We start from the raw sequence: 13,587 nt of genomic DNA on the forward strand, positions 1-13,587 counted from the left end.
ACACACACACACACTAAAACAAATCTTTAAAATATCTTTCCTCATTGCTGGCTTTCCTGAGACTTAGCATAGGGGCCCAAGTCAGAAAGTCAAAGGATTAAACTCTCAGTGGACAAAGTCAAATATTATACATTAAGGAGGAATATGGATTTTTGGAATGGTTTAATAGCCTGGAAAAGTTTCATATACTCTCAGAAGCCTCTACTTCAGTTCCTCAAGTCCCAGTCTAAAATCCATATCACCATATCATGGTTCACATAGGTGGGCAGTTACAGAACAGTGGCTGTGGGGTTAAATGTTATCCAACACATGACTGTGTCATGCTGAAGAAAAACACTGGCCCCTTTCCGGAGTCAGCATCATTTTTTTCTCTCTTTTCCAGGTGACCAATCAGACGCTGGCCTTCTCCTTCATCATTCAACAAGATATCCCAGTAAAGAACCTGCAGCCTGCCATTGTGAAAGTCTATGACTACTATGAGACAGGTGAGCAAGAGATGGTAGTGGACCCTAAAGAAACTTGTTGTTCTTTTTGTTGTTTTGATTTTTTTTTTTACAGTTTCTCACTATGTAACCTGGGCTGGCACAAATTCTCAGTCCTCCTGACTCAGCCTCACGAATGGTGATATTACAGGCATATGCCATCATATTCATTAAAAATAATTGTTGCTCAGACACTGACCCATTATGTAGGCCAGACAACCATTTATACATTTTTAGTTTATTCATCTATTCATGCCTTGTTTGTCCAAGCAATCATGTGCCATGGCCAAATAACCCAAGGGACCAAACATTATGCAAAGTAGGCTCTATAGGTTGAAACACAAGAAAATCTTATGAATAGAGCAATGGGAAAATGAAGAGTTGTACAAATAATCACAAAAGGAATAAAAAGATGAGAGAATTATAGCCTGTGTGTTCAACGGTGAACACAGAAAGCAAGAAAGCAAGCAAGCAAGCAAGCAAGCAAGCAAGCAAGAAAGCAAAGCAAAGCCAGAGCTGGGGAATTAAGTTGTGGGATTCCTGTCAAGTGAAGAGATATAATAAATGTTTCAGACAAGAATAATTCAAGAAATATTGAAGGAAAAGCAGAAACATAGGACAGAATTGGATAGGATACATGTCTACAAGGATCATGGCTAGTACTCTGCTCAAACACTGTAGAAGAAGCACACTTTGATTTTTCTCTACAGGGTAAATGATTCCAGTTTTGTTATACATTTGTTCCTTTATTGTGTGAGAGGCTGGCACATCATGGTGCCTGTGGAGGTCAGTGGGCTATTTGGGGAAATGCTTTCTGTGCTTCTGCCATGAGGATCATAAAGACTGAACTCACTGAGGTCATCAGACATGGCAGCAAGCATCTTTCCCCACTGAGCCATCTTGCTGTCCTAGGGTAAAAATGTCAGCCAGTGGCTTCAAGGGGCAAAATACTCTCCTTTGGTTTGTCTGATGTCCCCAGAGAGATGACTTTTCAGCAATCATCCGGGTCCTGATTAAGGAAAGTGGTCAGTCCTAACACATCACCTGCCCTCCACAAAATCCTCTCAAAAACTCCCATTCTCAAGTTTGACTCCCATGTCTTTCAGATGACGTGGCTTTTGCTGAATACAGCAGCCCCTGCAGCTCAGGTGAGCACCTAGCATTCCTACCACAAGCCTTCCTCTGACCTCCTTCCCCTCAAAATGACCCACAACTTTTGTGAGATGAGCTCAGACAATTGTTGCTGAGTGACAGAAACACAGAAATGTGCACCTTTGGATTGGTGTGCTAACCTGGAAGACTCCTCTGACTCTCTTACCAAAGTGTATGGTAGCTCATGGTAGAAAATCTGAAGGATCCCGTTCTCCACCAAGGCCAGTTTGCTTTCCTGCTGAGAACCCTGCTGCCTGTGCCCAGTTAGATTATACTCACCACATGTGCTGTTTTCTTCTCTTCCCATACACAGAAAATCAAAATATTTGAGACTCCTATCTGTGGACAATGCATTCCTGGAATCCCAGACCCAAGAACCTTCAAGACTGTGATTTGTGTTTGTCTCTGAAATTCAAATACTGAACATGCTTGGAAAATAAATGCATAGTTCTTGAGAGTCTCTAGCTCTGATTATTTTTCACTTAATCCAAATTTTCTCCGTGTTCAGTTAGTGTTTTTCCCTATACACTACATTTGCAATGAATAGAAATTACATTTAAACACAGGAGCATGCATTGTGAACATGGGGAACACTTTACAATTGCTTCAATAAAACAGCGCCCCAAACATGAGGCATAACACGGTGGCAACCTTCCCTTCATAAGAGAATCATGACAGTGTATAGTGAAACAAGAATGTACTGCAAGCAAGAAATGGTGATTCTGGCCTGCATTCAGAGCATTTCTAGAAAATAAGGCAGGAGAGTCACAAATTCAAGAGTGACCCAGGATACTTTGCAAGTGGAAAGTGAGCCTGGGCTTCATAACAAGACTGTCTCTCAAAAAGTCAAAATGCAGGGATTATTGATTGATGGTAAACATACTTCACAATTTTCAAATCTGTGGACTCAGTTTCTAACAATGGAAAAAGCAAGGGATATAATACATCCAGGTAAAAACACTTTTAACAAAGGAAAAAGAAAACAAGCCTTTAGTGCCAGAAAAATAGCTATGCTTACCTTACTGACCAGGAGGATGCCATGTTGAAGACTGCAATGGTAAATCTATTAAGTTATGTAATGGAAGGAATAGTGATTGAGTTCAAAATGTCCATGATGGGCTTGGGTGATGGGCTTTGAGTATGTTTTAGTGCCACGCTGGTGCTGATCTGCAAGGGTGTAAAGTCTTTGGTGTATGGGTCCTACTTGGAAGTAGGGGTGAAGCTTAAGAATTCTAGCTCAGCTGTTTGCTTCTTGACCTATAAAGTATGAGAAATCCATTTCACAAGTTTTTCCATCCTTGGACCTAAACATTTCTAGCCACTATGCTTCCCTACCATAACAGGCTGGTGTCCCCTGGACCTGGGAACCATCAGCTGATGACCAGGTGTTTACACACATGAGCCTATGGAGATATTAGAGATTCAAACCCTAACAGTGAGTTAGCCTGCTATTCTGGAGCCTGTGGCAAGGCAGCATGTCACAGGGGTGGATCCACTCACTTAAGGATCAGAATTCAAGAAAGAGAAAGGAGAGGGCAGAGTCCCATAATCCCCTCTGTGAATTATCTTTTGCCCATTGGCCAACCCTTTTCAAAGTTTCACCACCTTCCAGTAGTGAGGGCCAAACCTTGAACACAAGTATATAGCTGTAAAGGCCATAGTTGTTAATGTGACCTTTTCATAGGTTATGGGGATTTAAGATCTGAATGATGTCCTCACAGGGTAGTGGGAGCTGGCTCCTTCTCACTGGCTTACTGTTTTTCTTTGATGACCATGAGGTAACAACTTGACTTACTTTTGCTTTGGTTTGCTGTGTCTTGTGGCCTCTGTGCTCCCTCAGCACAGAACCTAAAAGAGCAGGCACCATCAATCAATCAGAATGAAACTTTCCCTTTCTAAGTCGATATGTCAGATACATGCTCCAGGAAACAAGAGGCTGTTCTAGCAGAAGCAAGAGGGCAGTGTTTATTCATGCCACTGTGAGACTGGGGAAATGAGTTGAGGGTAATGTATCAAGGATCTTTATCATAGCTGTGTAATCATCTGTGTTTTTGGAGGGCAACAAATGGCAAACAGATGCGGTGGGAAGCTCACAACAGATCTGTCTCATGGAAACTCTGGAAGACTAGTTGTAAATTTATTCAACTTCTTTAGAACATTTGTTATTTAATTTTTAGGGAAAGCCAAAATGATTTCAGCCAATACAAGTTCAATTTTTGTTTCTTAGGAGACAAAATCAAAGTCTCCTAAGAGATTTTGACAGTGGATTTTTTCTGAAGCCTAGCCCAGCTTCCTGTGCAATTTTTTTAAACTCCATTTAGGTAAGAAAACAGGATGGAACAGGTGTTTCCAGAGTCATTGCATATCTTTGTATTATTCTTATTAATCATTTTATTCATTTACATTTCAAATGATATTCCACTTCTCCGTTACCCCTGTCCCATGGCCCTGGCCCTCTCCCCTTTGCCTCTATGAGGTTACTCCTTCACCCACACACCCACTCCAGCCTCACTCCTCTACCATCCCACTATGCTGGGGCATCAAGCCTCCCTCCCCTCTCACTGATGTCAGATAAGGCCATTCTCTGCTGCATATGTATCTGGAGTCTTGGATCTCTCCATGTACACTCTTTGGTTGGTGGTTTAGTCCCTGGGAAATCTGAGTGATCCAGTTAGTTGATATTGTTCTTCCTATGGGGTTTCAATCTCCTTCAGCCTCTTCAGTCCTTCCAAGAGCTCTTCCTTTGGGGTTCCTGGGCTCAGTCAGATGGTTGGCTGTGAGCATCTGCATCTGTATTGTTCAGGTGCTCATAGAACTTCTTAAGTAACAGCCTTATCAGCCTCCTGTCAACAAGCACTTCTTGATATCAGCAATAGTGTGGGATTTTGGTGTCTGCAGATGGGATGGATCCCTAGGTGGGTGAATCTCATTTTGAAGAGGAATTAGGAATGAGAGACTATTCAAATAATGTTAGGTGCAGATTAATGGAATTTTAAGGCATAAACACTTCAAAATAGTAGTGTATACTTCAAAATAGTAGTTTAAAATCTACTTCAGTAAATGTATTTCTGTCATCAAAATATAACAAATATAAATAGACACATATATAATCATCTCCTTAATGGTTTGTGTAGATAATACATAGACGACAGCTAAATAAAGTTCTAGGCATGTATGTGTCTAGATTACCACATGGTGGCAGCAAAAGCTAAACATATAAGTACTGACATTTTATTAAAACCATGCAAAAAATAAGAAATTGGGAACAATCTCCAGTGGGTGGCCCTACACCACATGCAGACACACTACTCTGTCTGGACTCAGTGAGTGACAAAACAGGAAGAAGAGAGAGAAGATGAAGTTGGAGAGGAACATGAGGTGGACAAGATGATCAAAGGATAAATAAAATAAAATGGCCAAAAAGAAGAGAAATGGGTGAAAGGAAAGTAACCATAAAATGTAAAAGTGATAAAATAAAAAAGTACGTATAAAGTATAATGTTCCATTCTCTTTAACCCACCAAAGCCACAGTCCCAGCTTCCAGGGCAGATTTTAAAAGATTAAACTCCAGTAACCAGAAAGTCTAGAGAAAAGAATGAATTTCTAATCATGTATCTGACTGATAAACTATATATGTTTCTTGGCATACATGTGAGTAGACCATAAACGTTTCTAGACATATGTATGATATAGACCAAGGCAACATCTACAGGGAAAATAGAACTAATAATCCGCTCTTCCGGATCTGAGGCCCGGACCAGAACTCTGCCCGGCCTTCTGGTGTGTGGACCCCGGATCCCACCAGAGACATTCTGGAGGCTCCAGGATCCCACAGCCAGCGTTAGATAGGAAAACCCACATACTGCCCTGAGCCCATAGCTGGATGCTGTGAGTGCTCAGATTCCAGCAGATATCCCCTCCCCGCCCCTGCCAGCTAACACTCCCCTTCCGCCCCTCGCCCCTCTTGTGGATCTGAGGCCCTGACCAGACCTCTGCCCAGCCTGCTGGTGTGTGGACCCCGGATCCTGCCTGAGACATTCTGGGGGCTCCACGATACCACAGCCAGCGTTAGCACTCCCCTTCTGCCCCTCGCCCCTCTTCTGGATCTGAGGCCCGGACCAGACTTCTGCCGGGCCTGCTGGTTGGTGGACCCCGGATCCTGCCCGAGACATTCTGGAGGCTCCACGGATCCCACAGCCAGCATTAGCACCCCCCTTCTGCCCATCTCCTGGATCTGAGGCCTGGACCAGACCTCTGCCAGGTCTGCTGTTGTGTGGACCCCAGATTCTGCCTGAGACATACTGGAAGGTCCACTCAACCCAGAGCCACAGAGGCGGATCCCACAGCCAGCATTAGCACCCCCCTTCTGCCCATCTCCTGGATCTGAGGCCTGGACCAGACCTCTGCCAGGTCTGCTGTTGTGTGGACCCCGGATTCGGCCTGAGACATACTGGAAGGTCTACCCAACCCAGAGCCACAGAGGAATAACTGAACTCAGAGCGTCAGACAACATATCCTGAGATATCCAACAGGAGACACTGTACCCAGAACAGCAAACAACTAGCTGGACTGCCACCTTGGAAGCACCATATCCTGAGGCATCCTAGAGGTACCACTGTAATCAGTGCAGCTGGAAAAATTAACAGAGACATCTGGACCCCTAGAAGATCAGACACAATTGAGATAACTGGAAAGGCAGGCCTCAGTCAGAGACAGCAAGTACAGGTAGCACTAGAGTTAACCAGATGGCAAAAAGCAAGTGCAAGAACGTAAGCCACAGAAACCAAAGTTACATGACATCATCAGAACCCAGTTCCCCCATCATAGCAAGCCCTGAACACCCCATCACACCAGAATAGCAGGATTCAGAATTAAAATCACTTCTCATGATGATGATAGAGGACTTTAAGAAAGACATAAATAACACTCTCAAAGAACTTAAGGAGAGCACTGGTAGACAGATAGAAACCCTTAAAGAAGAAACACAAAAATCCCTTAAGGAATTGCAAGAAAATGCAACCAAACCGGAGAAGGAATTAAACAAAACCATGCAGGATCTAAAAATGGAAATAGAAAGAATAAAGAAATCACAAAGGGAGAATACCCTGGAGATAAAAAAAAAAACTAAAAAAAAAATCAGGAGTCATAGACACAAATATTACAAGAGATGGAAGAGAGAATCTCATGTGCAGAAGATACCATGGAAAACATTGACACAACTGTCAAAGAAAATGCAAAATACAAAAAGCTACTAACCCAAAATATACAAGAAATCCAAGACACAATGAGAAGGCCAAACCTAAGGATAATAGGAATAGATGAGGGGGAAGACTCCCAACTTAAAGGACCAGTAAATATCCTCAACAAAATTATAGAGGAAAACTTCCCTAACCTAAAGAAAGAGCTGTCCATAAATATACAAGAAGCCTACAGAACTCCAAATAGTTTAGATCAGAAAAGAAATACTTCCCGCCACATAATAGTCAAAACATCAAATGTACAAAACAAAGAAAAAATACTAAAAGCCGTAAGGGAAAAGGGCAAAGTAACATATAAAGGCAGACCTATAAGAATTACACCAGACTTCTCACCAGACACCATAAAAGCCAGAAGATCCTGGACCGATATCATACAGACCCTAAAAGAACACAAATGCCAGCCCAGACTACTATACCCAGCAAAACTGTCAATCATTATTGATGGAGAAACCAAAATATTCCATGACAAATCCAAATTTACACAGTATCTCAACACAAACCCAGCACTTCAAAGGATAATTGGTGGAAACCTCCATCACAAGGAGGGAAACTACAACCTAGAAAAAGCAGGGAAGTAATCTTCCAAAAACTATAAAAGAAGATAGCTACACAAACATATCTCCACTGCCAATAACAAAAATAACAGGAAACAACACTAATTTTTCCTTAATATCTCTTAATATCAATGGAATCAATTCTCCAGTAAAAAGACATAGACTATCAGACTGGATACATAAACAGGACCCAAAATTTGCTGCATTCAGGAAACGCACCTCTGTGGAAAAGACAGACACTACCTCAGAGTAAAAGGTTGGAAAACAATCTTCCAAGCAAATGGTCCCAGGAAACAAGTGGGAGTAACGATTCTAATATCAAATAAAATCAGTTTTCAACCAGAAGTAATCAAAAAAGATAAAGAAGGACACTTCATATTCATCAAGGGAAAAATGTACCAAGAGGAACTCGCAATTCTCAACATCTATGCCCCAAATGCAAGGGCACCCACATACATAAAAGAAACTTTACTAAAGCTTAAAGCATAAATTGCACCCTACACAATAATAGTGGGAGGTTTCAACACCCCACTCTCAGCTATGGACAGATCATGGAAACAGAAACTAAACCGAGACACAATGAAACTAACAGAAGTTATGAACCAATTGGACTTAACTGACATCTATAGAACATTTCATCCTAAAACAAAAGACTATACCTTCTTCTTAGCACCTCATTGTACCTTCTCGAAAACAGACCATATAATTGGTCACAAAACAGGCCTCAACAGATACAAAAAGATTGAAATAATCCCTAGTACCTTATCAGACCACCATGGACTAAGACTTGTCTTGGACATGGACAAAAACAACAGAAAGCCCACATACACTTGGAAACTGAACAATGCTCTACTCAATGATAACTTGGTCAAGGAAGAAATAAAGAAAGAAATTAAAGACTTTTTAGACTTAAATGAAAATGAGGACACATCATATCAAAACTTGTGGGACTCATTGAAAGCAGTACTAAGAGGAAAAATCATAGCTCTAAGTGCTCACAAAAAGATATTGGAAAGAGCATACATTAACAACTTGACAGCAAACCTGAAAGCATTAGAACAAAAAGAAGCTAGTATACCCAAGAGGAGTAGACGGCAGGAAATAATCAAACTCAGGGCTGAAATCAACCAAGTTGAAACAAAAAGAACTATACAAAATATCAACAAAACCAGGAGCTGGTTCTTTGAGAAAATCAGCAAGATAGACAAACCCTTAGCCAGACTAAACAAAGGGCGCAGAGACAGCATTCAAATTAATAAAATCAGAACTGAAAAGGGAGACATAACAACAGAAACAGAGGAAATTAAAAAAATGATCATATTCTACTAAAAAGGCCTATACTCAACAAACTTGGAAAATCTGGATGAAATGGACAATTTTCTAGACAGATACAAGGTACCAAAGTTAAACGAGGAGCAGATAAACCATCTGAACAGTTGCATAACTCCTAAAGAAATAGACACAGTCATTAAAAATCTTCCCACCAAAAAATGTCCAGGGCCAGATGGTTTCAGTGCAGAATTCTATCAGACCTTCAAGGAAGACCTACCTAATATCAATCCTCTTCAAGCTATTCCATTGAATAGAAACAGAAGGAACACTACCCAATTCGTTCTATGAAGCTACCATTATGCTCATACCTAAACCACAGAAAGACCCAACAAAGAAAGAGAACTACAGACCAATCTCTCTTTATGAATATTGATGCAAAAATACTCAATAAAATTCTTGCAAACCGAATCCAACAACACATCAAAACAATTATCCATCAAGATCAAGTAGGCTTTATCCCAGGAATGCAGGGATGGTTCAATATTTGGAAATCCATCAATGTAATCCACTACATAAATAAACTCAAAGAAAAAAACCACACGGTCATCTCACTAGACGCTGAGAAAGCATTTGACAAAATTCAACATCCCTTCATGTTAAAAATCTTGGAAAGATCAGGAATTTAAGGTCCATTCCTGAACATAGTAAAAGCAATATACAGCAAGCCAGTAGCCAACATCAAACTAAATAGAGAGAAACTTGAAGCAATCCCACTAAGATCAGGGACTAGACAAGGCTGCCTACTCTCACTTACCTAGTCAATATAGCACTGGAAGTCCTAGCTAGAGCAATTAAACAACAAAAGGAAGTCAAAGGAATACAGATAGGAAAGGAAGAAGTCAAAATTTCACTATTTGCTGATGATATGATAGTATACTTAAGTGAACCTAAAAAATTCCACCAGAGAACTCCTAAACCTGATAAAAAAAAAAAAAAAAAAAAAAAAAAACAAACTTTGGCAACATGGCTGGATATAAAATCAACTCAAACAAATCAGTAGCCTTCCTCTATTCAAAGGATAAACAGGCTGAGAAAGAAATTAGGGAAATGACACCCTTCACAATAGCCACAAATAAAATATCTTGGAGTGAATCTAATCAAGCAAGTGAAAGATCTGTATGACAAGAATTTCAAGTCTCTGAAGAAAGAAACTGAAGAAGATCTCAGAAGATGGAAAGATCTCCCATGCTCCTGGATTGGCAGGATTAACTTAGTAAAAATGGCTATCCTGCCAAAAGCAATTTACAGATTCAATGCAATACCCATCAAAATTCCAAATCAATTCTTCATAGAGATAGAAAGAGCAATTTACAAATTCATTTGGAATAACAAAAAACCTAGGATAGCGAGAAGTATTCTCAACAATAAAAGAACTTCTGGGGGAATCACCATCCCTGTCCTCTAACTGTACTACAGAGCAGTAGTGATAAAAAACTGCATGGTATTGGTACAGAGACAGACAGGACGATCAATGAATAGAATTGAAGACCCAGAAATGAACCCGCACACCTATGGTCACTTGATCTTTGACAAGGGAGCTAAATCCATCCAGTGGAAAAAGGACAGCATTTTCAACAAGTGGTGCTGGCTCAACTGAAGGTCAACATGTAGAAGAATGCAAATTAATCCATTCTTATCCCCTTGTACAAAGCTCAACTCCAAGTGGATAAAGGACCTTCACATAAAGCCAGATACACTGAAACTAATAGAAGAGAAGTTGGGGAAGACCCTTGAATACCTAGGCACAGGGGAAAACTTCCTGAACAGAACACCAATGGCTTATGCTCTAAGATCAAGAATTGACAAATGGGATCTCATCAAATTGCAAAGCTTCTGTAAGGCAAAGGACACTGTCAACAAGACAAAACGGCAACCAACCGATTGGGAAAAGATCATTACCAATCCTACATCTGATAGAGGGCTAATATTGAATATATACAAAGAACTCAAGAAATTAGAAGCCAAACAACAAAATAACCCCATTAAAAAATGGGGTACAGAGCTAAACAAAGAATTCTCAACTGAGGAAACTGGAATGGCCAAGAAGCACCTTAAGAAATGCTCAACGTGCTTAGTCATCAGGGAAATGCAAATCAAAACAACACTGAGATACCACCTCACACCAGTCAGAATAGCTAAGATCAAAAATTCAGGTAATAGTAGATGCTGGCAAGGATGTGAAGAAAGAGGCACACTCCTTCATTGTTGGTGGGGTTGCAAACTGGTACAACCACTCTGGAAGTCAGTCTGGCAGTTCCTCAGAAAATTGGACATAGCACTACCTGAGGACCCAGCTATACCACTCCTGGGAATATACCCAGAAAATGCCCCAACAAATAACAAAGACATATGCTCCACTATGTTCATAGCAGCCTTATTTATAATAGCCAAAAGTTGGAAAGATCCCAGATGCCCTTCAACAGAGGAATGGATACAAAAAATGTGGTACATTTACACAATGGAATATTACTCAGCTATTAAAAATAATGAATTTGAGAAATTCTTAGGTAAATGGATGGAACTAGAAATTATCATCCTGAGTGAGGTAACTCAATCACAAAAGAATACACATGGTATTTACTCACTGATAAGTGGAGATTAGCCCAAATTTTGAAACAACAAAGATTCAACTACCAGACGACATGAAACTCATGAAGAAGAAAGAACAAGTGAGGATGTCTAGGTGTTTCTTAGAAGGAGTAACTAAATACTCAAGGGAACAAATATGGAGACAAAGTGTGGGACAGAATCTGAAGGAGAGGTTATATGGAGACCATTCCACCTGGGTATTCATTCCATGTGTGTTACGCGCACCTCTTCTGTGTCCCCTTCGCCCGCGAATAAGGACACGGAGGCAGTAATCAGGTATCACTACAGACGAGGCTTTACTTCTTGTAACAGCAAAAGCGGAAAAGACGGAAGAAACCGGAAGAGGCTCCTTAAATACACCCTAGAGTGACGTATTCACTTCTGAATGGCTGTTCGCTCACCACCCAATATTATGCCTCAGGATTGGCAGTGACTAAGGCACGCCTATCTGCTTAGCAACTGCGCAGATAATTGTTTACATCTGGAGAAGACACGCGGCCAGCGCCATCTAGGAAATGCAAATGTGTAGCCACTGAAACAGCGGCTCACTACATCTCCCCCTGTTTAAATTATTAATATGAAACAGCCTTTTGCCGATTAAATGTAGTACCAAATAAGATTCGAACTCAAACCCGATCAAGCAAACTCCATCTTGGGGGAATAAGCGATCAAGAGCTTATAGCCCGAAGATTTTTCCTTACCCTTCCAGGTACAATGGAAACCAGTCCTCTGGGTGCACGGGCTAAGGAAATATAAAGAGAATTGACACCCATCCCTGTGCAATGGAGTATAGCTCCCAGGAGTGCGAGGGCTGTCAACCTATTATTAGGTACCACAATTATTTAGGCAAGAGCTGACTGGACTTAGACCTCTCATCTTCCCAGTGCAATGGGATGAACCCCTGGAGTGCTTAGACTGAGGGTCGCAGTCATCGGCTACTTTCCAGCCTAGATAGTCAAATTTCAGGGAGGGATGCTTGCTCCAAGGCTTGCGAGTGCTTAGGCTTTAAGCTACCTTGTCACGTTTTTGTTGGGCTTTGAGCTTATAAACCAACCATCTATGAATACTAATTCACATCATAGAGCTGTATCAAGCAGGCCTATTCCCGCTCTTTAGAAAGAAAGAAAGAAAAGAGCAGAAGACATTTAAGAAGTAAAATCTCCACAGGAAACAGGTTCCATCCGCACTCCATCAAGGCTGGAAATCCGGATTTGCAATTGCTGTTGTACCTGGTCCAACTTCCCATTCCACTTTCCTTTTAAATAAGCAGAAAGATTATGGCTTTAAGTAAATGCATCATTCACAAATCTTAGAGGTGTAACACCTGGATGTGAGGCTGTTGACACACAGCTTATTTGAGCCACATCTGTGAGCCCCTTCACATGGGCTTAGAGCCAATCAACTCTCTGATTGACCAAAGTCTTTTTTAAGTCTCCATAACGATGTACTGAGATGGGCACAAAGGTAGGCACATGCACAACCAAGGCTAGGTCTAGTGATCCATTCTAGCCTTGTGCTGAAAAGCATGTAACATTTTTACGATCCAAGGTATCAGAATTATTCTGAAGGTTGAAAAATGAAGGGTCTACACAAACCAACACCGATTGTGTAGATGTATTTCCAAAACACCTTATTAATTTTTAAATGTTATTTAAATGGCTAGAGATATTAAATCTTGTAACCGAAACATTCTGCACTTTATGAAACATATTTAACAAGACAAAGGCGGATATACCCCTTTTAAACATTTTAACAGTGGCTACAACACATAATTTAATTGTGTTGAAGCAGGGTAAATTTAAGAAAATATATATATGATTTAATTTTGGACTTGTATCCCTTTGAAAACATTAAACAGAGGTTTTAAATCCTCTTATGGTAAGCTTAAGATGAGGTTTTAGTCAAATAATATCTCTTAACAACCTTTAAAAATTACTAAGAGCAAATTAAGATTAAAAGTAAACTATTTTTCTTTGCATGTACACTCACAAGCCAGAAGATGGTGTTAGATCCCCACCACAAATGGTTGTGAGACACCACATGGCCGCTGGGAGTTTAGCCTTTATATTTTAAATTAAGTCCAGCCTTTAATGGCTGAGCTATTTCTAAAGCCAAATTGACTCAAACATAGAAAGACACTGTCTTTGAATACTTTTTTGGAGTAACAAGTATTTTAAAAATTTTAAGAGCTCGCTATATTGAAGCAATAGCTTGTAGAAA

The 13,587-nt window shown here is 40.5% G+C and overlaps 1 protein-coding gene across 2 annotated transcripts in view; it reads left to right on the forward strand.

The window, feature by feature from the left end:
- The window catches only part of LOC117715737 (murinoglobulin-1-like), a 42,721-nt gene extending 40,630 nt beyond the window's left edge, over positions 1-2,091 (forward strand). Inside the window, exons 34-36 of one of the 2 annotated variants that reach the window (XM_076940514.1) lie at positions 383-485; positions 1,589-1,630; positions 1,948-2,091. In XM_076940514.1, coding sequence (XP_076796629.1) covers positions 383-485; positions 1,589-1,630; positions 1,948-1,964 — 162 coding nt within the window. In that variant the 3' untranslated portion in view covers positions 1,965-2,091. Of the gene's footprint in view, positions 1-382; positions 486-1,588 lie in introns of both variants that reach the window. The other variant, XM_076940513.1, reaches the window with a different exon arrangement.
- The last annotated feature ends 11,496 nt before the right edge of the window (positions 2,092-13,587 follow it).

The sequence above is a fragment of the Arvicanthis niloticus genome, chromosome 9, assembly GCF_011762505.2.
Source record: "Arvicanthis niloticus isolate mArvNil1 chromosome 9, mArvNil1.pat.X, whole genome shotgun sequence".
NCBI classification, from domain to species: Eukaryota; Metazoa; Chordata; class Mammalia; order Rodentia; family Muridae; genus Arvicanthis; species Arvicanthis niloticus.